Source organism: Cnephaeus nilssonii (genome assembly GCF_951640355.1).
Source record: "Cnephaeus nilssonii genome assembly, chromosome: X".
NCBI lineage: Eukaryota > Metazoa > Chordata > Mammalia > Chiroptera > Vespertilionidae > Cnephaeus > Cnephaeus nilssonii.
The window spans coordinates 89,738,166-89,763,790 of record NC_137071.1 but is presented as its reverse complement, the minus strand read 5'-3'; the positions used below and the strand labels follow the sequence as shown (position 1 = coordinate 89,763,790).

The 25,625-nt window shown below is 40.0% G+C and overlaps 1 protein-coding gene across 12 annotated transcripts in view; it reads left to right on the top strand.

The window, feature by feature from the left end:
* PASD1 (PAS domain containing repressor 1) overlaps window positions 1-25,625 on the top strand; it is a 126,129-nt gene that overhangs the window by 43,474 nt on the left and 57,030 nt on the right. For 10 of the 12 annotated variants that reach the window (XM_079765901.1, XM_079765897.1, XM_079765899.1 and 7 more), the window contains 8 exons: window positions 1,793-1,848; window positions 5,388-5,539; window positions 9,769-9,857; window positions 12,222-12,311; window positions 12,612-12,666; window positions 19,145-19,248; window positions 23,272-23,371; window positions 24,013-24,126. In XM_079765901.1, coding sequence (XP_079622027.1) covers window positions 1,817-1,848; window positions 5,388-5,539; window positions 9,769-9,857; window positions 12,222-12,311; window positions 12,612-12,666; window positions 19,145-19,248; window positions 23,272-23,371; window positions 24,013-24,126 — 736 coding nt within the window. In that variant the 5' untranslated portion in view covers window positions 1,793-1,816. The remainder of the gene's footprint in view (window positions 1-1,792; window positions 1,849-5,387; window positions 5,540-9,768; window positions 9,858-12,221; window positions 12,312-12,611; window positions 12,667-19,144; window positions 19,249-23,271; window positions 23,372-24,012; window positions 24,127-25,625) is intronic. The other 2 variants (XM_079765894.1, XM_079765896.1) reach the window with 2 other exon arrangements.

Genomic DNA, 25,625 nt, shown 5'->3' with positions numbered 1-25,625 from the left:
TACTAATTTTCTTATCTGGTGTATGTTTTCTTTAAAAAAATGTTTTTTATTGATTTCAGAGAAGAAGGGAGAGGTAGAGAGAGATAGAAACATCAGTGATGAGAAAGAATCATTGATTGGCTGCCTCCTGCACATCCCCTACTGGGGATTGAGCCCACAACCTGGGCATGTGCCCTTGACCAGAATTGAACCTGGGACTCTTCAGTCCACAGGCCTATGCTCTATCCACTGAGCCAAACTGGTGTGTCTTAATACATTGCTTAATCCATCTTTTTGAAATTAATTTCATTGAATATGCCTTTATAGAATTTTTTTGTTCTTTTTCCTGTTTACCTGGTCTTTGCTCATATTTTAAATTCTATCTAGTTTGTCTTTTTTATTTTTAAACAGAATTATTTTATAACTAGAGGCCCAGTGCACGAAATTCATACACTGTTAGGGTCCCTTGCGGCTGCCCAGGTACTCCCTCCCTTCCCCTGGCTGCCTGCCACCACAGCTGCTGGCCGGGGGGGCCTCCCTCCCTTCCCCCAGCCAGCCCCGCCCCCTAGTAGAGGGGACAATTTGCATACTATGCTTTTATTATATAGGATGGATTTCAGATATTTAATTATTTGAAGTTCTTGGAGGTCTCCTGCTGCTGCTGCTGCTGCTGCTGTGTGTGTTTCCTAATTCTGATATATGGTGAAGTATTTCCTTACATAAATTCTAATTTTGGATGATGAAGTCATCTTCAGTGGTGCTTTATATGTCGAAATTCGGTGGAAACTGGATTTGGAAAGAATTCCTCCAGAATGGGTTTGTCTTTGATTTTCCTGGAACCCTAAAGTTGATTCAGTCTAGTAATACCCTTCTTTTCCCACCTAGAGAGCATGCTGAGATAAAGAAACTTCCTTGTTTTCTTTCTTTGTTGGTGGGACAATTTTAAAATGAAATTATATCCTCTAGAAGTCTTGGATATACGTAGGGAGGAGGTAGTGGGTTTTAGTTTCTATTCCCTCCTTGGATTCTTCTTCACCCAAGAGGGCCTTAATAACTAAGCCCCCAATTGCATAGCTATGACTCCCCATCCCCATAGCAGCGTAGGCTGGTGTCCTAACAGGCTTTGGATTTCAGTGTGTTCTTTGACCCCTGAGCTTTCCCTTACTTTCTTAAGAGCATTTAAAAAGATGTTTGCTATGTTTTAAATGTTTTTTTTCTTACTTAGTACATATGTATTTGAATGTCATTATTTCTACCTTGAAGCTTTGACCTTGAGGTGATGTGTGAGTCTAATTATACAATTCAAAGCAGAGGACTCTGGTGATTTCATGGCCATTTTTTGTATACCCAGGATTTCTATGATGTCAACACTAAAATGCAGGCTGTTTGTTGTGTCATGGTATTGTGTGTGGTTAGATATGAAGTTTTCAACCCACATCTGTCTGTATTACAATAAGTACTCTTGAAGTTAGTGGAAAGTTAAAGGTATTTAAGAGTATGGTATTAAAACTGCAAATACTTGGTTTTTGGATTAAGTTATATAACTTCACAGAATGTTGTAACTTTTCAAATAAATTTATTTGTAATGTTATGACAAGTATTCATTGGGGATAACACAGTTAAGTAGATTTTAAATATCTACATAACATGTAAGTGGGTTATTGGTACTTAATGAAATTCTATCTTTAAATGAAGTAGGCATTCCTTGAGGGAAAGGTGCTAAGCCATTGAGAATTTTGATTAGTCTTATTGCTTTACTGTGATGCATCATAGACTGATTTCTTAGTAAAATGTTGCTCCACTTTGATTTCAGAATTCGTTGTTGCATCATTGAATAATGGATAAGGATGAAAGAGAAGACGAGAACAGGTTTGAATTCATAACTGATGGATACTTCCATAAAAGCCCTGTACCACATCCATTGTTCCCATTTAACATCTAGAAAAATCCTATTTCCTTGGAGAAGTTTGACTCCCTCATGGAAATTTGGTCTCTCCAGTGGGTTTCCCATAACCCCATAGCCCTGACTCTATTATAATATTTAGTACATTACCTATGTATCTGTCATCTCCCTCATCAAACTCTGTGCTACATGCCTTACACAGTGGCTTCCCAGAGCTAACATTAAATAAACTAGAAGCCCGCTGCATGAAATTCATGCAAGAATAGGCCTTCCTTCCCCTGGCTGCTAGCACCAGCTTCCCTCTGGCACCCGGGACCCAGGATTCCCTCTGGCTGCCAGCAGGCACCCAGGACCTGGGCTTCCCTTGCAGCCTAGGCTTTGTCTGGAAGGTCATATTATACTTGTCCTATCTAATAAAGAGGGGATATGTAAATTGACTGTTACTCCACCACAAAGATGGTGGCTCCCATAGCCACAAGATGGCGGCGCCCAGTCCTCTCAGCCCCACCGGAGTACCCCAGTTCCTGGGGGGTGGCTGCTGAAAGCGGGCAGTGTGAGCAGCCTGGCAGAATGCTTGCTTCATCGCCACAGTGACAAGGCAAGCATTCCACTCCAGCTGAGGAGGGCCTCTGGGCAGCGGGCACGGAGTGGCCGGGGGCAGGGAACGCTTGTGTCATTGCCCCAGTGACGAGGCAAGCATTCCGTGCCCAGCTGCACAGGGCCTTTGGCTGGGGAGGGCAGTTGGGGGCCATGAGGCTGGCAGGGGAGGGCATTTGGGGGTGATCAGGCCAGCAAGGGGGGGGCAGTTGGGGGCGAGCAGGCAGGCAGGTGAGTGGTTAGGAGCCAGTGATCCTGGATTGTGAGAGGGATGTCTGACTGCCGGTTTAGGCCTGATCCCACAGGGACATCCCCCAGCAGTTGGACATCCCCTGAGGGTTCCCAGATTGGAGAGAGTGCAGGCCAGCTGAGGGACACCCCCTACCCCTGTGCACGAATTTCATGTACTGGGCCACTAGTATTATTATACATGGTTTACAATCCCTGATAGGTTTAGAAGTCTGTTTTAGGGCTTCAGCTTGCCTAGAACTTAAATTAATTTATGTTTGAGAAGATAAATTACCTTCTTTTTTCTTTTTTAGTTTAGGCATTGGAAGTAATTGCATTGCACAGATAAAATGTTTTTTGTCAAATTTTTTTCAGTATGTATGATCTATGTGTTTTAAAAGTAAAAAACACACCCCAATTAGCATTTTATTGTTCATCCTGCTCTCTGAGGAGAAATGACTTTGAGAGAGCCTCTTGAGTAATTATAGATAATTTAGAAAGAATTTTCTTGAATCAGGAGTACTCTTGTAAAAACAGGTAAGAATATATGATAGAACAAACACCAACCATTAAATTCAAATTAATTTGGATTTAATTTTTTTTATACTAGAGGCCCAGTGCATAAAATTCGTGCCCTGAGGGGGAGGGGTCTCTCAGCCCAGCCTGTGCCCTCACACAGTCTGGGACCCCTCGCTCCTTACCGCCTGCCTTCTCGCTGCTCCTTAATGCTCGGCTGGCTGCTCCTTAGTGCAGCCGCAGATGTGGGAGAGGCTCCCGCCACTGCCGCTGCGCTCACCAGCCATGAGCCCAGCTTCTGCATACTGACCACCAGTGGGCAGCTCCTGCATTAAGCATCTGCCCCCTGGTGGTCAGTGCGCATCATAGCGACCGGTCATTCTGGTCATTCCACCATAATGATTGCTTAGGCTTTTATTATATAGACAAGAGGCCCGGTGCACAAAATTCGGGCAGTTGGACATCCCTCTCACAATCCACGATTGCTGGCTTCCAACGGCTCGCCTGCCTGATTGCTCTAACCGCTTCAGCCTGCCAGCCTGATCACCCCCTAACCACTCCCCTGCCAGCCAGATCGACACCTAAATGCTCCCCTGCTGGCCTGATTGCCCCTAACAGCCCTCCCCTGTAAGCCTGGTCACCCCCAACTGCCCTCCCCCTGCAGGCCTGTTCATCCCTAACTGCCCTCTCCTGCTGGCCCGATTGCCCCTAACTGTCCTCCCCTGCCAGCCTGGTTGCCCCTAACTGCCCTCCCTGCTGGCCTGGTTGCCCCCAACTGCCCTCCCCTGCAGGCCTGGTCCCCCCCCCAACTTTCCTCCCCTGCAGGCCTTGTTGGCCCTAACTGCCCTCCCCTGAAGGCCTGGTCCCCCCCCAACTGCCCTCCCCTGTAAGCCTGGTCCCTCCCAACTGCCCTCCCTGTAAGCCTGGTCCCTCCCAACTGCCCTCCCCTGCCAGCCTGGTCCCCCCTAACTCTCCTCCCCTGCAGGCGTGGTCCCCCCCCCAACTGCCCTCCTCTGCTGGCCCGGTCCCCTAACTGTCCTCCCCTGCAGGCCTGATTGCCCCCAACTGTCCTCCCTTGCAGGCCTGGTCCCTCCCAACTGCCCTCTCCTGATGACCTGATTGCCCACAACTGCCCTCCCCTGCTGGCCATCTTGTATCCACGTCGGGGTGGCCATCTTTGACCACATGGGGGTGGCCATCTTGTGTGTTGGAGTGATGGTCAATTTGCATATTACCTTTTTATTATATAGGACTAGAGGCCCAGTGCATGAAATTCATGCACTGGGAGGTGTCCCTCAGCCCAGCCTGCACCCTCTCCAATTTGGGACCGCTTGGAGGATGTCTGACTGCTGGTTTAGGTCCGATCCCTCTCACAATCTGGGACTGCTGGCTCCTAACCACTTGCCTGCTTGGCTGCCTGATTGCCCCTAACCACTCTGCATGCCAATCTGATAGCCCCCTAACTGCTCCCCTGCTGGCCTGATTGACACCTAACCACTCCCCTGCCAGCATGATTGACACCCAACTGCTTCCCTGCTGGCCTGATCACCCCCAACTGCCCCCCCCCCCTGCAGGCCTGGTCGCCCCCAACTGCCCTCCCCTGCAGGTCTTGTTGCACCCAACTGCCCTCCCCCGCCAGCCATCTTGTGACAATGTGGGGGCTGCCATCTTGTGATGACGTGGGGGGCGGCCATCTTGTGGTGGCCATCTTGTGATGATGTGGGGGCGGCCATCTTATGATGACATGGGGTGGCCATCTTGTGATGATGTGGGGCAGCCATCTTGTGATGACATGGGGAGCCCATCTTATGATGCGAGGGCATGAGGGTCAATTTACATATTACCTCTTTATTATATAGGATTATTCTTAGGCCATAATGTTAGACACTGTGCTGGGCTTTGCTATAGAAGACAGACAGTTCTGGTACCTATCGTTAAGAGCCTCACAGTTTAAGGGAAATGAGATTGGCTTTCATTTCCTTGTTTTCATATTGACAGTTATTGCTGTCCTATGAGTGATTAAGGGACTGGATTTTTGCTCAAATGTCGACATTAACATTTCCCTTTCTCTCTTCTTATTTCTCCCTATCCATTATTCTATTATCTGAATTTCCATCCCTACCTTACCATTAATAACCCTGATTTTTTTTTTCCTACCAATTAGGGATTCACCTACTCTATCTGAAACTAAAAGGAGCCGTCACAAAGTCCTCTTTGCTCAACTGCGTACCTTCCTGAACACTCATTCCTATCCTGAAAAAGAAGAGGGAGAAAAAGCATTGCATAGCACTACTGATCTTTCACAGAAGAAAGAAGGTTTGATCTAAGCATCTCAACCTGTCTTTATAGGTTTTTGATAGCCATATTGAAAATTAGTTGTGGGTGAGACAGCTCAAACATCTTTGAGAGGGATAAATTACTAGAGTATATTCTCAAACACCTTCTAATACATAGATACTTAATTTCTCTCCATTCATAAGTTTATTTATGGTTGAAGCTGAAAATGTTATTGCCGTTTATACAAAAGTGGGATAAGGACATGAGAATTAGTAGAGGTATACTGAGCAATAGGCAGATTTCTGTATATTAGGCACTTAAAGGCATATGGTGAATGCTGGTAAGGGAAACATGGCCCCAGGGGTGCAAAATAGTACTCATAATATTTAAGTATCTTTAATTCAAAATATCTGAGCAGGTTATGCCCATAAGCATGTAAAAATCTCTTACCTTAAAAAAATATTTTCTTACCCTAGCTTGTTTGGCTTAGTGGATAGAGCAGTGGCCTGCAGACTGAAGGGTCCTGGGTTCAATTCCAGTCAAGGGCACATGTCCAGGTTCCAGGCTCAATTTCCAGTGGGGGGCATGAAGGAGGCAGCCGATCAATAATTCTCTCTCATCATTGATGTTTCTATCTCTCTTCCTCACCCTTCCTCTCTGAAATCAATAAAAATATAAAAATATTTTATTGACCTCCATGATACCTTTTAGCTATTGACCTATGTCTGTACCCCCTTCACAGAAAATATTATTGAAATGAGTGTATAGACCCTGTCTCAACTTCCTCATGCCCCATTCTTTCCTCAACTACTTTTCTTAGAAATAACAGTGACGTCCACATTGCTGAATACTTTCATTCCTTAAATGTCCTCATCTTTCTTAACTTTATGAAACACTGAACAGTTGACCAGTCCCTACTTCTTGAAACACTTTTCTCTTGGCTTCCAGGAGAACACACCTGGTTTCTCTCCTAGCTCATTGGCCACTCTTTCTCTGTTATTTTTTTGCATTCCCTACTGTCCCTTTAAACTTCTAAATATTGGTGTGCCCCAGGGCTCAGTCCTTGGACCTTTTCTCTTCTATATACACCTTTATTTCCTAGGTAATCTCCTCCAGTCCCTTAATTTGAAGTTCTACCTTGATGTCAGTGAACCCCACTTTTTAAATCTATCTCCAGCCCTGATCACCTAGCTGAGTTCCATACTTGAGTATCATACTCATTATTAAACCAGTAAGAGAGTTTCTTATGTGACCTTTCACTTGGATATCTAATAAAAGAACCAAGGAACTCTTGATTCTTCTTCACTCCATTGGCTTTCCTACCACACCCTTACCCCCCAGCTTCCGCATTTTAGTGTCTGGTACTACCAATCATTCTCCTAGGTACTATAGCTAAAAATCTAGAAATAATTCTTGTGTCCTCCATTTGTCTCATCACATCACCCAATCCATCATCAAATCCTTTTGGCTTTTCCTCTAAAATATATCTGAAATCCATTCATTTCTCCCCATTTCCTTAACATTGGTGTACCATAATTTATTACTTTCTTAGAAGCTTCCTAGTTAGACTCTCTGCTTTTTTAAAAATATATATATATTTTATTGATTTTTTTACAGAGAGGAAGGGAGAGGGATAGAAAGCTAAAAACATCGATGAGAGAGAAACATCGACCAGCTTCCTCCTGCACATCCCCCACTGGGGACGTGCCCACAACCAATGTACATGCCCTTGACCGGAATCGAACCTGGGACCTTTCAGTCCGCAGACTGACGCTCTATCCACTGAGCTAAACCGGTTTTGACTAGACTCTCTGCTTTTACACTTGCTCCTCATTTTGATGTATTTTCACAGCCAGAGTGATCTTTTAAAAACGTGTTACTTATATGTTTAAAAGACTTCATGTTCCACTAAAATAATGCCAACTCCTTACCATATACCCTACATATACCCTATCTCTCAGACTTCATTTCCTTCTACTCTATTCATTGGTCACTGTACTAAAGCCCCTTTGGCCCCCTGTTTGTTATTTGTATAGGCCCGTGGTCGGCAAACTGCAGCTCGCGAGCCACATGCGGCTCTTTGGCCCCTTGAGTGTGGCTCTTCCACAAAATACCACGGCCTGGGCGAGTCTATTTTGAAAAAGTGGCACTAGAAGAAATTTAAGTTTAAAAAAATTTGGCTCTCAAAAGAAATTTCTGTACTGTTGATATTTGGCTCTGTTGACTAATGAGTTTGCTGACCACTGGTATAGGCCAAATTCTTTCCTGGCTCATTTTGTACTTGGTTTCCTCTGCCTGAGATGTCTTTTAGATTTTGGCTCCTATTTTACCTTCTCAGCAAGGCTTTCCTTGATCACCCAGTCTAATTTATTGTACTTAAAAGATATATGAAATTATTGGTTTCATGTTAATTATTTGTCAACCCCTATAGCCAGGCTATAAGATACAAAATACAGTCACCTTGTTTATCTTGTTCATACTGTATCCTGAGTCTCTAAAAAAGAGAGCAGGATGCATAGTAGGATCTTGGTAATTATTAGTTAAATAATGAATAGGGTTCAGTTTAACAAGAATTACCAAGTCCCTATTGTGAGTTAAGTACTATGCTGGAAACTGGGGTTTTAGTGAATAATTGGATATGACACTCAACCTAGAAACAAAACAAGAACAATTTCACTGGTAATAGTGAATTAGAAAGCCCTTTATGATTGATTGATAAAATGCATTGGTTTTCTTTTCTTCGAAATACATGGACACTCTTATGTCTTTTTTTATTTCTTTGAAAAGGTGTATAGGAGATGAGAGTCACTAGGTACAGCTGAAAGTCAGTGGGAAAATGACTTTAGAAATCAGCTATGGGAGAGTGTCATAGGTTGTTTCCTGAGTTTGAGGAGCTGTGACAAGAATTGAGTTTCCAGGCTAGAATAGTGGTCAAGAACCCTGATCTTGAGGCAGTTGTGCAGTTGGTGAGTTAATTTTTCACGATATTTCTACTTCCCATAGAGTCATACACCCTCTTCTCATTCCCTCTTTAGTATCATACTCATGAGTGTTGACTCAAGAACCAAGAGGTCACCGATTCAATTCCTGGTCAGGACACATGCCCAGCTTATGGGCTTAATCCCCAGTAGGGGGCATGCAGGAGACAGCTGATTGATGTTTCTCTTTCATTGATGTTTCTATGTCCCTCTTCCTCTCCCTTCTTCTCTCTCTCAAATCAATAAAAACATTAAAAAAGAGAATTGTCCTTGTCAGGGGATTTAACATTTAAAAAATATTTTATTGATTTTTATTTCTTTTTAGAGAAAGAGAGAGGAGGAAAGGAGAGGGAGAAAGAGAAACATCAATGTGAGAGCAGCATATCCATCGGCTGCCTCCTGGGTGCCTGCTACTGGGAATCTAGCCTGCAACCCGGGCATGTGCTCTGATCGGGAATAGAACCAGCAACATTTAGATGCATGGGAAGATGCCCAACCAACACGGGCCAGGGCATTTAACGTTTTTAATAGGGATCAAAGCTGTATGCCATGGGTCTCTAATTTTTCTGTGAGGAGAAGAAACTAGCATTTATTGACATGTATTATAATTACTGGAGATTGTAGGGCTGTGTTACTGAAGTCCATGAATTAGTGAAGTTATGGAGTAGGTGGGATTAGCACGGGTGGAGAGGGCTCTGAGTTAGTACAGTAGCAGAAACACTGATCATTGGGAAAATCAGAAAACCTTGAAGAATGGAGAAGGATGAGTAGGAGATAGAACAGTGTCATTTGCATTGAAGAGATAAAAGATGGGGCTTAAAGATTATCTAGGTAAGGGCCCTCGATAAAAGCTTAATTATTAGATGAAACTAAATTGTGTAATTCCTTATGTCAGCCAGGGGTGGAGAAGATTTTAGGTGCCTTGATATACCTAGAGCCCTTGACACAGGCCATATCTTATCTGGCATGTCATGAATACTGGGTCTGATAGAATTCAAAAGACTTAAAGTTGTCAATAAAAGGAAAGAACAGGAGGTAAAAAATCTTAAAGTTGTTGGACAGGTCATAATGTGTATAGTAGAAATCGAGTTGAATGATCTTCAAGGTCTTTTTCAATTCCAAACACTTCTGTTTATGATAATTTATAAACAGCCTACATCAGATCCCTCACTAGCACTCTGTTTTTTCATGTGTGTTCTTTATAAAATTAATTTTAACTTTGAAAAATATAATACCTATAGCTAATCATTTTAATATGACAATTTTCTATCTTTTATTTCTTTTTCTAAGAAGAAGGCAATCCAGAAAGCTCTGAAGCGGTGCCTAATTTTGCTCCATCATTTCACAGCTATGACGACTTCCACCTTAAGATACTACAGGTAAGAGTGTGTTCTTTGATTACTTCATATGTAGAATACCTGCAGTAGAAGATAAAGAATAGTGTTTTTCTAAGCGCGATTAGGAAACCATGTATAAAATAATTACCTAGGGAGTTCGGTAAAAATACAGAATCCTGGGACCCACCTTAAACTGAATCAGAATTTCAATCCTGGTAAGGCCAGGAGCCTGCATTTCTAACAGGCTTCCCAGACACTTCTTATGCCAATTGAGTTTTTTTAATAGTGTTTCCTTTTTTAAATTTTTATTGTTTTAAATTGTTTTGTTTCCAGTTAGTTTACATTCAATATTATTTTGAATTAGTTTCAGATGTACAGTACAGTGGTTAGACAATCATATACTTTACAGTGTAGTGTTCCCCCTAATATTTCTAATACCCAACTATCACCATACATAGTTATGACTATATTATTGACTATACTTCCTATGCTATACTCTACCAACCACCCCATGACTATTTTGCAACTACCAATCTGTACTTCTCAATCTCTTCACTTTTTCACCCAGTCCTCCAAACTCCCTCCCCCTGGCAACCATCAGTCTGTTCTCTGTATTCGTATCTGTTTCCGTTTTGTTTGTGTTTTGAAAACCACTGATCTTGGGTGATAACAAATACGCACAAGTCCTTGCATAGGTTAGTGACACATTTAGTAATTATCTGGTAGACTCATTCAACATAGACTGTTAGACTCTAAAGAATAAACTTTTAAATCTTATTTTTTCCCCTCAAGGACATGAGATGTTTAGTTTCACTAAGTTCAAAGGCCACAAACTAACGCCTTCATGACCATTGCCTTTTGAATCAGACAAGGATATGAATTGTGCCTTTGTTGCTGAGCTTTGCTTTCTTTTTCTGTAAAATGGGTTAAAAATCTTTATTTCACTTAGTTGTTGTGAGAATAAAGTAAACAGGTATAAATTGTCTAGTGCACTTTCTCACTCTCTTCTCCATGTCATTTATTTTTTTTATTGTTCATTCTTATGTCTTTGTGTTGCAGTCTGAGTCATTTCTTTAGCTCTATTTCCAGTCAAAAATTGTCTTTCTAGCTGTGTTCTAAGATGCTCTTTAACCTATACATTGTTTTTATTTTTTATGTTAATATAATTTCTAGACATTTTGTTTGATTAATTTCACATATGCCTGGTTAGTTTTGAGTCTCTTGTTTCTTTATAATATTTTCAATACCCTTTGTTATTTATTTAAGCACATTAATCATATTTATTTTTATTCTATCTCTTAGAATTCCATTTTTTAAAAATCTGATTCTTCATTTTATTACTTACACTGCCCCTCATTCACTGTTTCATTTTTCCTGTATTTATTAATGTTTTATTATAAGCTCATGCTTTTGAAACTTTATCTGCATGAATTCTTTGAGCCTTGGTTTTAAAATAATTGTAGTCAAACTTTAAATAATAGGCTTGAGGTGTTGAGGGTTACACAGGTAGTTTGTGAATTACAGCTCAGAATCTATGTGAGTGTGTGCTTCTCTTTAGCTATAAGCAGATGAGACCAGTTTTTCTTTTCTTTTTTAGCCGAAACTGAAGCAGGCATGCACATTCCTGTCTCCCTTTGCTGGATAAGATCTTTCTATTGTTCTTGCTGAGAGTGTTACTATTTAGGAGGCCTGGCTTTATACAAGCAACTCTAATTTCACCTCCCACCTTGTGCAGGCCCTGGTTTTGCTTTCTTTCTCTCCAAGCTCTATGCTATTAGTGTTATGCAGTATTCTCAAGGAAAATACAAGTTCCAATATCACCCTACCTTTTAATTCCCAGGTTCTAATAATTCCTGATATCAGGTTTCTTTCCTTACTTTACCAGAAGCTCGGTCCTATTTTGAAATACAAGTTTTTATATATTTTATTCATCATTTTAGGTGTTCTCTACCAGAAGGCATTTGTCTGGATATCTAATCCATTATATAGCAGGAAAGTAATGGCAATATCCATATTTATAAGTAGATGACTAAACTAACCACAAATGAAAATGGCCTCCAAAATATTCTTAATGTTTTGAAATTAATTTTGAACTAAATGTGAAACAACCTAGACATGGAAATGAATCTCCCTAGCTTGTGTTGGAGAGTTTTGTGTTAATTTGGTGTACATTGAAATCCATTTTCTAAGTGACACATACTTCGATAAACATCTCATGCTTATAGTTAAGTAGATTCTGTGTAGGAGGCAGAATAATGGAATTTTTATTAAGTCTGTGTCTGCTTTATTGGTATTTAAGGACCACAATACATTTTCAGTATGCTATTATAATTATTTATGCATTTAGAAATAAAGCTATCACGTTATTATTATTCCACTATTACATTATTGTTCTCTCTTCGTTAGTCCGTAGGTACCTTGATTATAATACTGAGCACAGATGGAGTGATCATTTATGCAACGGAAAACGTCTCTCCTCTCCTTGGCTATACAATAGTAAGTTCTTCAGCTCAATTTGGGAAAGGATCATTTGGTTTGTTGTTTAGGGGGTTATTATTTGTTTTCAGGAACATACAACTCATGAAGGATATTTTCAGTGTTGTCAAAATGTGCACCTGTTCTATTGATGTCTCCGTTGGTCTCAGCTTAAATCTATAAAAACAAATTCTGATATGAGATAATGAAACCTGTGTGTGTGTGTGTGTGTGTGTGTGTGTGTGTGTGTGTGGCTTGTAAACTGTCCCTGAAGGCAATCTCCAAATAAGAATGTGATTTTTGAAATAGCATTCTCCTCAGAATCAGTGGATGGTCCCCAAGGTGGCTGCAAACAAGGCAGCTTTCCCCGGTGTGGGTATGTTTGATTGTCCATTTCCTTTAAAGTCCAACATGTACTGATTAAATGATGAATGTCATAATCTGTTCATGCTGGCTCATGACATTCATTTCCAGTTCTGATTTGCTTTTTGTCCCTTTATATTAAACTAGAGGCCTGGTGCATGAAATTTGTGCATGGGGTGGGGGAGTCCCTCAGCCCGGCCTGCACTTTCTCCAATCCAGGACCTCTCAGAGGATGTCCAACTGGCCAGTCGGACATCCCTCTCACAATCTGGGACCGCTGGCTCCTAACCACTCACCTGCCTGCCTGCCTGATTGCCCCTAACTGCTCCCCTGCTGGCCTGATTGGCCCTAACTGCTCCCCTGCTGGCCTGATTGCCCCTAACTGCCTCAGCCTCGGCCCCCACACCCAGAACCCAGGCTTCCCTCCTCCAGCCGGCTGCAGGCACCCAAGACCCAGGCTTCCCTCCCTCTGGCCGGCCACAGGCACCTGGGACCTGGGCCAGCCGCAGGTGCCAGGGACCAGGGGTGGCTTCTCCTGGGCCAGCCACTGCTGCAGGTGCCCAGGACCACAGGTGGCTTCACCCCAGCCCGGCTTTGTCAGGAAGGATGTCCGGAAGGTCATCTGGAAGACGTCCAGTCTAATATTACCCTTTTATTAGTATAGATAACAAATTATTATATTATTTAGGAAAAAATACAAAAATGATTGCATAGTTTAGCAATTGCTGGAGAAATTTTTCCACATGAGTTGTAATCAGGGTCTCCGGTGTCTAAAATGGTCACTCATCCTGAGCCCTTTGGTGTTCCTATGCCCCTCTCAGGAAAGCGTTTTCCATCTTCATACTATCATTGACTTAGAATATAGGATTTCCTAAATTTTTCTGCATCTTTAGGCTGCACACCTAACAAATATGTCACTTAAATATGGAAGTACTAAAACATTCATATTCCACTCTTGCATGTATGTGAAGAAGGGCTGTGTAGAATACATCTACCACCACAACCACTCCTGAAATCTCTGTCATTTGGCTGCTTATGTTAATAATATATGGATTATTGCCTTCATGGTATATTCTTCACTACTCCACAAAGTTGCAAACCCTGACCCAGAGACCTATAGCATTCAAGTTTGGAATGTGTACATCAATAGGAGTTTTGTTTTCAGGAACATACAACTCATGAAAGATATTTTCAGTGTTACCCTTTAGTTAAGTTAGAAGTGGGTTAGAAGCTTACTATTCCACTAGGTTTGCCATTCCAGCTGGCATATTCCTAACTTACTTAGAAACCCAGAGAGCTTTTCTACTCTTTTGTCTTTATTTACAGATAATGTGATCTGTCTCTTTATTTCTCATTCTCTTTCTTTTAAAAAACACTTTACATTTTCAAATTCAGCTTATATTCATAGGATACTAAAAGAGCTGAATAAAATACAGATATTAGACATATTCATTGAATTGGACTTTAATGTATTTATATCATGGAAGGGAAGTTATCTTACTGAATCTGTATTAAAAGAAAGAATGTATTAGTATGACCCATTACATACTAAATTTTGTTATATAGCAGAGGAGAGAACTACCCCAATTTTTATGGTTTTAGATATTACTTATACCAAATTGGTCATTTACTGAGATTGGTGACTTTTCCTATTACATGAAGATTTTTCACAGTGATGGTATTATGATATTACTCCTGATCCTTTTATTTATTTATTTATTTATTTATTTATTTAAATTTCTTTATTGATTAAGGTATTACATATGTGTCATTATTCCCCCATTACCCTCCACCTCCCATTCATGCCCCACCCCCCTGTTGTCTGTGTCCATTGATTAGGCTTATATGCATGCATATAAGTCCTTTGGTTGATCTCTCCCCCTTACCCTCACTGTTCCCTACCTTCCCTGAGGTTTGACGTTCTACTCTTGATTCTTTATATATTTTGGTTCAAAATTTTCTGTCTCAACAGACTCTTTCACCCTTCAACATTTGAGGTATTATACACAAATAACACACACATGCACATGCAAACACACACACAGTCACTCTGAAGTAAAGGTGTCTGGGACATGATAGGTTTGAATGACTAATCCTATACCATGGACTTGATTGCCTGAGATAAAGCTATACTTAAAAATAGAGCTATAAAAAGACCTTTGGGCCTCAGGGGGAGGGCGGAAGAGGGTGGGAGGGGAGATAGGAGATCAACCAAAGGGCTTGTATGCATGCATATGGGCCTGACAGATGAATGCAGGCGGTCAGGGGGTAGGGGCCTGTGATGGGGGATGGGTGTGGGCTGGGAGAGGTCAATGGGGAAAAAAGGAGACATGTGTAATACTTTCAATGATAAAGAATTAAAAAAATAAAGCTATAGCCTGGCCGGTGTAGCACAGTGGTTGAGCATTGACCCATGAACTAAGAGTTCCTCAATTGGATTTCTGGTCAGGACACATGCCTGGCTTGTGGGCTCGATCCCAGTTAGGGGTATGCAGGAGGCAGCTGATGGATGTTTCTCTCTCATCAATGTTTCTATCTCTCTCTCGCTCTCCCTTCCTCTCTCCCTAAAATCAATAAACACATATTTAAAAATAAAAAATAACCAACTATGAATATTAAAAAAATTAAGCTATAACTATTATGTCTGTACATAAACATTAAATGTTAATGAAGTTATATATTCTTATAAAACAGGGTTAAAAAGAACTATACCTGAGGTGCATTTTACATTTTTTCTTCATTAAATCCTAATTATTCCTAATTTGTAACATGCACTCTTTTTTCAGGCTTTGATTAAAAATATCATTTTATAAATCACACATATTATATTAATATGGAGACCAAACCAATTATAGAATATCTGCCTGGCTCCAGGAATCTACAATTTCATTAAAAATCTAGGCTCCTGTCTGTTGGGCAACTCTAACCTAATAGCAAGTGGGATAGGAGGAATTTGGTCTTCTGAGTCAATTTGCAGATTAAAATTTAGCTCTCTCACTCACTAACTACATGAGCTTTAGTTTCTCATCTGTAAATCGAAAAATATATTACTTAGAGTAACAGGAGGGGGCTCTTATAAATGGTGTGGTTAGTGAAGACCTGTCTGATTAGGTGACATTTGAACAAAGACCTAAATAGAGTGAGAAAGTGAGTAGTGCAGATAACTGGAGCAAGTGTGTTCCAGGCAGAAGCAAGAACAAGTGAGACTGCACTAAAGCAGAATGTGCTTGGTGTAGAAAAGGTGCAGTAAAAGGCCATTGTGATTGAGTACTGTGTGCTAAAGGAAAAGTACTAGGAAGTGATGAGGTCAGAGCAGTAACAGAGGTCCACCTTGTTTCTATCCATTGCAATGACTTTTTGTTTTCCTATGAGATGGGAGGAAGCCATTGGGGAGTTTGGGGCAGATGAGGGAAGTGATCAGAACTTCAGTTTCATCAGAAACACTTTTGTTCTTGTGTTAAGAATTGGTTATGGGAGCAGGCGTGGAAGTAGGGAGTCCATTTGCAAAGAAAGCTATTGTAATAGTCCAGGCAATAATAGATGGTAATTGGTTGCATTAGGTAGATGTGGAATTAGCATTTTGTAAGCAAGATACATTTTGCTGATGAAATGGATGAGTGTGATAAAAAGATGAGAAGAATCTAAGTTATGATGTTATAACACATACTATGAATAAAATGATGGCTATTATCATCATGGTATTAAACTTATATTCGAAATCTGCCATTACATTTTCCTAGTCATTGATTTCCTTGACAGTTTTTCCTTTGGAAAAACTTGTTGTCACTACCCTCTGTTCCTAGCAGTCTGCCCTCCTACTCACCTTACTTCATCCCTCTTCCCCCCGCCAAAAAAATTTTTTTTTCTCTTTTATAGTTTTCATACAAATGAAACTTTAAAAATACAAATTTCATCATGGACTTTCTCAGCATTGAGTATTTAAGAGACTTCAGCATTTTTTTAATCATAGGTATATGGTTAGTTTGTGATCATTGTGATGAGTTTTGCTCTGTTGTCCCTATGAAATTTATAGCATAATAGGTAAATTACTAATGATGAATCTTGTTTGATTCAGGGTAGTGTCAGTCCGGTACAGAGGCTCTTATCCTTCCTGGTGCTCTGTACAGTTTTCTAATGCATGTTTAATGTGAATGTCTCTGCCAGCAAAAAATGCGGCTTGTCTGGATTCTCAGTAAATGTCATGGAGTAAATTTCTTTATTCTTTTTTTTTGTATGACTGAGATTCACCATAGTAATATTTGTGGGATAACTAATAGGTATTTTCAAACTTGGCTTTTGAAAAATCTCCTTAATTTTTCACTGATATTTATCTTTGCTTCATTACATTCTAAGTATCTTGATCTTGCTGCCTTGTGTAATAAGAAGAGCAAATGCCAAAGATTTATAAAAATAGCATGTTGTTGATAATACTTTGAGGTTTCTACCCTTTATTTAATTATGAGTAGGGTCACTGGAATGATCGTTATATCCACTGTTTTTAGTTGGTGGTCAGTTATAAGGCTTTCATTGTCACTGTTACCTTTCTTGAAGAATGTAGTTAATAAGTAACTCATGGCCACTATTTCCATCCAAGGGAATGTACACTATCAGAAGACTGCTTACTTTGAATTCTTTTAAGTTACAGTGCTATCACATTCTTCTACTAATGAAAGAACTGGTGAGCTATAGCATTTTGTAACTCTTATAATATTTTATACTTTGCATCACATAATTATTTGTGCATATATGTCCTACTGAACTATGTATTCATTGAAATTGGAATTCATATCAGGTCCATCTTTTTAAAAAATATTCACCTCAGGATATTCTTTTATTGATCTCGAGAGAGAAGTAGGGTGAAGGGAGGGAGGGAGGGAGGGAGGGAGGGGGAGAGAGAGAGAGAGAGATAGAGAGAGGGGGGGGAATACTTTGTTTATTGCTTTATTCCTATCACATTAAAAACTCATAACTTTTTGGTTGCTATTCTATTTATCTATGTGTCACCATATTTTAGTTACATGATACAATATTATTAATTAAGTCAACTAATATTTATTAGGTACTCACTTGTGTCAAGCTGTTTTCTAGGTGTTGAGGATGTAGCAGTGAATAAGTCAGCAAAGGTCTCTATTCTAATGCAATTTACATTTTACTGAGGGAGACAGAATATAAACAGATAAACACATGTGGCTATAATGTCAGGTAATGATAAGTGCTATAAAAAAGATAAGAGAATGTGAGGGAATTGCTGCCATTACAATACTTTTGAGTAGGGACTTGGAGGAAGTAAAGGAGAAAGTCATTGCAGATATCTGGGAAAGAGTGTTACACATTTAATGAAGAACAAATTTAAGGGCTCCAAGGAGAAGACTATTTGATTCTTGTATTTGAATATGAATAAGGAGTTCAGTGTACCTGGAATACAGTGAGCAAAAGGGACAGTGAGAGGGCTAAGGTCAATAGGCAGCAAAGAACTAGAATGTAAAGTTGTAAAGGCCACTGTAAGTACTTTGGCTTTTACTCTGAATGACTTTGGTAACTAGTAGAAAATGTTTAGCAGAGGATTCACCTGATATAATTTATGTTTTATTTAAATGTTTTTTTTCTACTTTTACTTTACAATTACAGTTTACATTCAATATTATTTTGTGTTAGTTTCAGGTGTACAACAGTGGTTAGACTTTCATATAACTTACAACGTAATCCCCTCCTAAGTCTACTACCCACCTGGCACCATACATAGTTATTACAACATTATTGACTATATTTCCTATGCTGTATTTTATATCCTATGACTATTTTGTAACTGTCAATTTGTACTTATTAATCCATTCACATTTTTCATCCAGTCCACCAAACCCCCTCCCACTGGGAAACTATCAGTTTCTTCTCTTATACATGAATTTGTTTCTCTTTTGATTGATTGTTTATTTTCTTTTTTAGGTTCCACATTTAAGGAAAATAATCATATGGTATTTGTTTTTGTCTGACTTATTTCACTTAGCATGATACCCTCTAGGTCCATCCATGTTATTGCAAATGGTAAAATTTCATTATTTTTTTAATGGCTGAGTCATATTACATTGTACACTTATTTATCAAATTATCTCTTGACAGACACAAAGGTTGTTTCCATATCTTGGCTATTTTATATGAAACTAGTGGCCCAGTGCACTGATTCATGCACATTGAAAGGAAAATAATTGGAAAAAATATTTTAATACTGCTATTTTCCCTTTCTCCCTCAGCACCTGGGAGCTGGGCATCAGCACCCCCTCCACTGCCGCCGCTACCCATTACCACCTGCGGTCTGTGGGGTGATTGGGCCCCTGACTGGCTCCCTCAGTGCCTGGGAGCTGGGCAGTGGCCCCGTCCCCTGCCACCGCAGTTGGTCGCCATCTGTGGGGCAATCTGTGGAGTGATTGGGCCCCGCTCGTATACCCACCTTGGCCTGGCACCGTCCACTCACCTGCTCCACCATCCCTCCGCAGTCCAGCTCTTGCCGAGACCCATTGGGGCTTGCGGAACCTCCACTGCCACCCACTGCCAATGCTGTATCGCCAATGCCCACCTTGTTTCGTGTCACCCCCTGGTGGTCAGTACACATCATAGCAAGTGGTCGAACTGCTGGTCAAACTCCCGGTCAAGGGGACAATGTGCATATTAGGCTTTTATTATATAGGATGTTCTTTGTCTCTTTTTATAGCCTTTGATTTAAAATCTATTTGTCTGATAAAAGTATAATATAAGTACTACCCCAGTTTTTTAATTTCCATTTTCATTAAATATCTTTTTCCATCCCTTTACTTTCAGCCAGAGTGTCTTTTGATCTGAAGTTGGTTTCTTGTAGATAGCATAATGTCTGAGTCTTGTTTACTTACCTATTCAGTCACCCTATGTCTTTTTATTGGAGCATTTAATCCATTTAGATTTAAAGTAATTATTGATAGGTATGTAGTTATTGCCATATATATTTTTTTTATATTATGTTCTTCTTAAACAAATCCCTTTAACATTTCTTATAACACTGGCTTGGTGGTGATGACCTCCTTTAGCTTTTTCTTTTCTGGGACACTCTTTATTTCTCCTTCCATTCTAAATGATAATCTTGCTGGATAATCTTGTTTGTAGGTCTTTGCTTTTCATTACTTTGAATATTTCATGCCAATCCATCTTTGGCCTGCAAAGTTTCTGTTGAGAAATCAGCTAACAGTCTTATTGCATCTCCCTTGTAGGTAACTAACCGCCTTTCTCTTGCTGCTTTTAATATTCTCTCATTGTCTTTAACCATGTCTTGGTATGGGCCTCTTTGGGTTCATCTTGTTTGGGACTCTCTGCACTTCCTGGATTTGTGTGCCTTTTTCCTTCACCAGATTAGGGAAGTTTTCCATCATTATTTCTTCAAGTAGATTCACAATCCCTTACTCCCTCTCTTCTCTTTCTGGTACCCCTATAATGCAGATGTTGTTATGCTAGAAATTGTCTTAGAGGTCTCTGAAACTATCCTCATTTTCTAAATTTCTTTTTCCTTTTGGTGTTATGATTGGGTGTTTTCTGCTACCTTTTCTTTCAAATTGTTGATTTAATTATCTGCTTTATCTAATCTGCTGTCAATCTCATCATAATATATTCTTCATTTCAGTTATTATACTCTTCATTTATGACTGTTTCTTTTTCATACTTTCTATCTTTTTGTATAAATTCTTACTGATTTCATCTACTATTCCCCTAAGTTTATTGAACAACCTTATAACCAGTATTTTGAACTCTATTATCTGGTAGATTGCTTGCCTCCATTTTGTTTAGTTCTTTTTCTATGGTTTTATCCTGTTTTTTCATTTGGGACATGTATCTTTGTTTTCTCATTTTGGCTGCCTCCCTGTGTGTGTTTCTATATATCACGTAGATCTGCTACACCTCCCAGTCTCAGTAGCATGACCTTATGCAGTAAATGTCTTATGGGGCTTAGTGGTACAGTTTAACTGTTCACGTGAGCCAGGTGCTCCAGGAGTGACCCTCGTATGGGTCCTGTATGATCTCTTGTAGTAGTTGAGCTTTTATTGCTGTTGGCACGTCAGTGGGTGGGATTGACCCTCAGTCTGACTGGCTGTGAGGACTAGCCATGACTACAGCAGATGAACTATAGTGTGGGAGCTGAACCCACACAGTGAAATTCCCTGTAGTGAGGATCTGGTGCCTGTCAAGTTCACCCTTTGAGTTTATAATTAGTGTAGCTAATTGGGTAGTGTTCTATTGTGGTGAGAAGCTGTCCACCAGGTATGTTGGTTCTGCAGCCTCTTAGGAGGGGCTTGAGGGCTTGGGAGCTGTCCCAGGTCAACCACTGCCCGTGTCTGGCCCGGGGCCACCTGGTAAAAGCTACAAAGTGATCTGTGATTGGTGGCTGCCCATGCTGGACATGGAGGCACTGGAGAGAGGCTGTGCTGCAAACAGAGCAGGACTGCCAACATTACCAGGGGCCACTTGGTAATGTTGGGTTTGTGGCACTTTGAGAGATATTATGAACATCTCCATATGCGCCAAGGCTGGCAGCTTGTGAGGAACAGCCACTGAAAGAGGTTCAAGCTGGTGCTAGGATGGGGCAAGTTAGACGGAATCTCAGATTTGCTTGGGTTGGGGAAGGGATTAGCAAAGAAACAATGGGGTCCACCTGCCAGCTGTTTGGTGGGAGGGCTTAATAAAAGAACAGTGGAACCTGCCAGCAGTTTTTTTCCTGGAGATAGCTGCTCCTCCAGTTCTTGCCCTATAGCCAGACAATTCTTTTTTTGCCTCATTTGTCCCTGGTGCTTTTTGAGCTGCTGCTCCAGCACTTGAGCTCAGAGTAGGTGAGTCCGTCATTAAGTAAGTTCATGTGGGTACCTTGTAAGAGGAACACCCAGAACTCCAGCAGTCCTCCACTTCAGATGGAATCCCCACTGATTTTCACAACCATATGTTGTGGGGAATTCTCTTCTTGGCACTGTTGGTTCTGGCTGGGAGCCTGGTGTGGGGCTGGGACCCTTTGCTCCTCAGGAAGGACCTTTGCAGTTGAGATATTGCTCCTAATTCTTAACCACCACACCTGGGTGTGGGACCTGCCCTTTCTTCAATCTGCACCCCTCATACCAGTCTTGGCATGACTTCTTTATATCCTTAGTTATATGAGTTCTGTTCAGCTAGTCTTCAGGTGGTTCTTAAGGGTTATTCTATAATTTAGTTGTAATCTTGATGTGGTCTTGGGAGGAGCCAAGCACAATACTTATGTACTCCACCATAGTGAACAGAAATTTGACTTATGTTTTAAATGGATCATTCTACCTGTTCTGTTTCAAGGAAGAAGGAAGGGTCAGTGGTACCAAATGCTAAAATGTTAGGTAAGATGAGGGTATAGAATTGACTATTGGATTTGGAAATGTAGAGGTCATTGGTGACCTTTAAAAAAGTGCCATGGTTAGGATAATAATCTGATTAGTGTGGTTTCAAGGGAAAGTGAGAAGTGAAGAAATGAGAGACCACAAGTATAGTTGCTTTCAAAGATTTTTGTTCTAAAGTGGACCAGAGAAATAGAGCTGTAGGAGAGGATGTAGTATCAAGGAAGGTTTTGGATTTTTGGATTTTGTGTTGTTTTTGAGGTAACATATTATTACAGCATCTCTGATATAGCATTTGCATACCATGGGAAAGACCTATTAGAAAGAAATAGAGTGATGATGTGGGGGTGAGGGAAATTTTCTATAATGATGTCCTTGAAAAGTCAAGAGAGGATGAGAGGCAGTCCACTAAACTTAAGTGGAATCTTATTAATTGACATGGCAGAAAAAGTAGGTCTCTGTTCACAGGAACAGATACATTGATACATTTTCTCTGGCCACAGGAAGAGATAAGTTGATACATTTAGTGGCAGGACGATATTAGTATTGCCATCCCCCTTTGTTTTTCATTGAAATAAGAAATGAGATCCCCGGCTGAATATGCAGAGGGTGAGTGGTTGGAGGTTTGAAAAAGGAGGAAAGGGCAAGAAATAATTAGCTTGGAGAGTCAGAGAGTGAATTGTAAGCAAGAAATAGTTATCTTGAAGAGTATGAGAGTGAATTTTCTAAGAAAATGTGAAATGATTTCTAGACAGAGCTAAGTGCCTATTTATAAATGATACACAGCATGTTTGGGTTTTTCTCCATATACATTCACTTGCTTTGGTGAAGGTACAGAGGAGATGAAGAGCTGTAATTAACCAGGGTTGGGATTTTTGCAGGCAAATATTTCAGAGAGAAAGAGCACATGGGAGGGATTATAGTGATTGACTATGAAATCTGAGCTGAGTAGGGAGGGATGTGACAACTTGAAGGAGATAATGCACAGTGAAAATGTGATAGGAATGGACTGGAGGTTTTCAGTTGATAGCATAGTTATTGGAGAGGTGTGGTACTTGCATGAGTGCACTAGAAAGGTAAGAGGGGATAGTCACAGAGTGGAGTAATGTGAATTGGGACTTTAAGAGGTACAATAGGTATGACTATAAAATGGCTGAGGTGGGCAGATGATAAGCTAACTGAAGTTAAGGAGATAAAGTGAACAGTAGTAGCACATATAACAAAATTTATCTCTCTCTTTCCTTCTTAAGGATGAAATTGTGGGTAAAAAATTACTAAGCCTTCTGCCTGAGGAAGAGAAAAGAGATGTCTTCCAAAAGATTTGTCTTAAACTTCCTGTGTCAAACTCAGGTATAGATTTTTTTCAAATGGTAAATTCTTAGATTTTAAGAAACAGGTTAACACTCTGAAGAGTAGTAAAAATAAAGACATTAGGAGCCAGTATAGCTGCTGATTATATATTAGTTTGACTTAACCCTTTGTACTCGCTTGCTTTTTTCTCGATTCCTTTATTCTACTCGGGATTTAATTTTTTAAATACCCCAGATTCTACAAAGCGTGGCAGTAGAATAAAAAACTGGAGATTCTTTTCATATAAACGTATTTATTTGGATTTTTTATATTTCAAATTATTGATACAAAGAGTAATTTGCACTCGACATCCGAGTGCAAAAGGTTAATGTAATTTTACAAACTATATTTCTAGTGTTAAAAATCTCTTCTACATTGAATATTGTTCTTTATTATTAACCCCAATTGCTTCAGTTTCTGTATAATTGCATTAGTGTTATAGAAATAATGTTCTAGCTGGTAACCCACTCTACAGATACAACATAGATAGTTATGCAAGTGCTGATGTTCATGGAAAAAAAATAATTTTTTAAAATCTAGTCTGAGACAGTAGTCATATGAAATAATCCCAAAGAATATGGTAAAATATAAATGTTAGCCTTGTTTTGTATTTGTTTTTTTTTTCTTTTTTCTTTTTTAAGTTGGGAGACGTATGGAGTTTTGCTGTCATTTGAAAAGAGGAGATCTTCAAGATGATGATAAAATTACTTATGAACATTCAAAATTTTTCCTGTGTCTAAAAGATGTTACTGAAGGTAAGCAGTTCAGTTTTTAATTTGATCTAGATAAAGTTCATGAGTTATGCAGCCCTTTGTTGTTAACATAAATGTCCTTCTGCTGTCAGTACTCAAACTCTGATAGCCATATGATCACAGGTTTTGGTTACAGACATGAATTAGACTTAAAAATTAATAGTGAAATTTACAAGGTGGGGGTCATATGGTAACATGGTGAACTGAGATGTTAAGGATGGTTCTTTCCTTATACAAAAACAAGGAAATGATTGTTAAAAAATAACAAAAGAAGTTTAATGCATAGCCAAGCTTAAAAGAAAGGAAAGTCTAAAGGAAGTTAATGGATGAAGTACAGAACCACAGTGATAAGAGGGAGCTGATTATTTAGTTGCTTAGGTGATTTTTAAATAATGCATAGGCTCCATTGTTTGGGGTCAGGAGTTCTTACACTCATTCAAGGACCTACACATAAAACCTAGAGACTTAATAAATAAGTTAATTCTTTCTGTTGGTCTAGAGCAGTGGTTCTCAACCTTTTTAATGCCGCGACCCTTTAATACAGTTCCTCATGTTGTGGTGACCCCCAACCATAAAATTATTTTCATTGCTACTTCATAACTGTAATTTTGCTACTGTTAATGAATCATAATGTAAACATATGTGTTTTCCAATTGTCTTAGGCTCTACAGCAGCAGCTCTCAACCTGTTGAGAACCGCTAGCAGGGTCACCTAAGACCATCGGAAAACACAGATATTTACATTACGATTCATAACAGTAGCAAAATTACAGTTATGAAGTAGCAATGAAAATAATTTTATGTTTGGGGGTCACCATAACATGAGGAACTGTATTAAAGTGTCGCGGAATTGAAAAGGTTGAGAACCACTGGTCTAGAGGAAGAGTAAGGTTGCCATCTCTCAGAATTTGAATGGAAAAAAAAAAGTGTCATTTATAGGAAATCAAAAGCCAGATCTGTGTCCTATGAATATGGGGTCCTAATTTATAGTTTTTAAGTTTTCAGGAGCTAGAAGCTGAGAAATTAACATAAGCATGGATTTGAAAAAAAAAAGCATGGATTTGGGGCCATTAAAACATCTAAGGCTTGAATCAGAGATAAATAGTTCAACAAATATGTGAGAAGATGCTTGAACTTACTAGTAAGCAAAGAATTAAAAATTTAAAAAAATACATTTTTATTTTATTGATTTCAGAGATGAAGGGAGAGGGAGCGAGAGAGAAACATCAATGATGAGAGAGAATATTCAATCATCGCCTCCTGCATGCCCCCTAATGGGGATCGAGTCTGCTACCTGGGCATGTGTCCTGACTGAGCAATCAAACTGTGACAACCTGGTTGAATGGTAGATGCTCAACCACTGAGCCAAACCAGCAGGGCAAAGAATGAAAAATTTAAAAACCAATGAGAGCCTTAGCTAGTTTTGCTCAGTGGATAGAGCATCAGCCTGTGGACTGAAGGGTCCCGGGTTTGATTCCGGTCAAGGGCACATGCCCAGGTTGC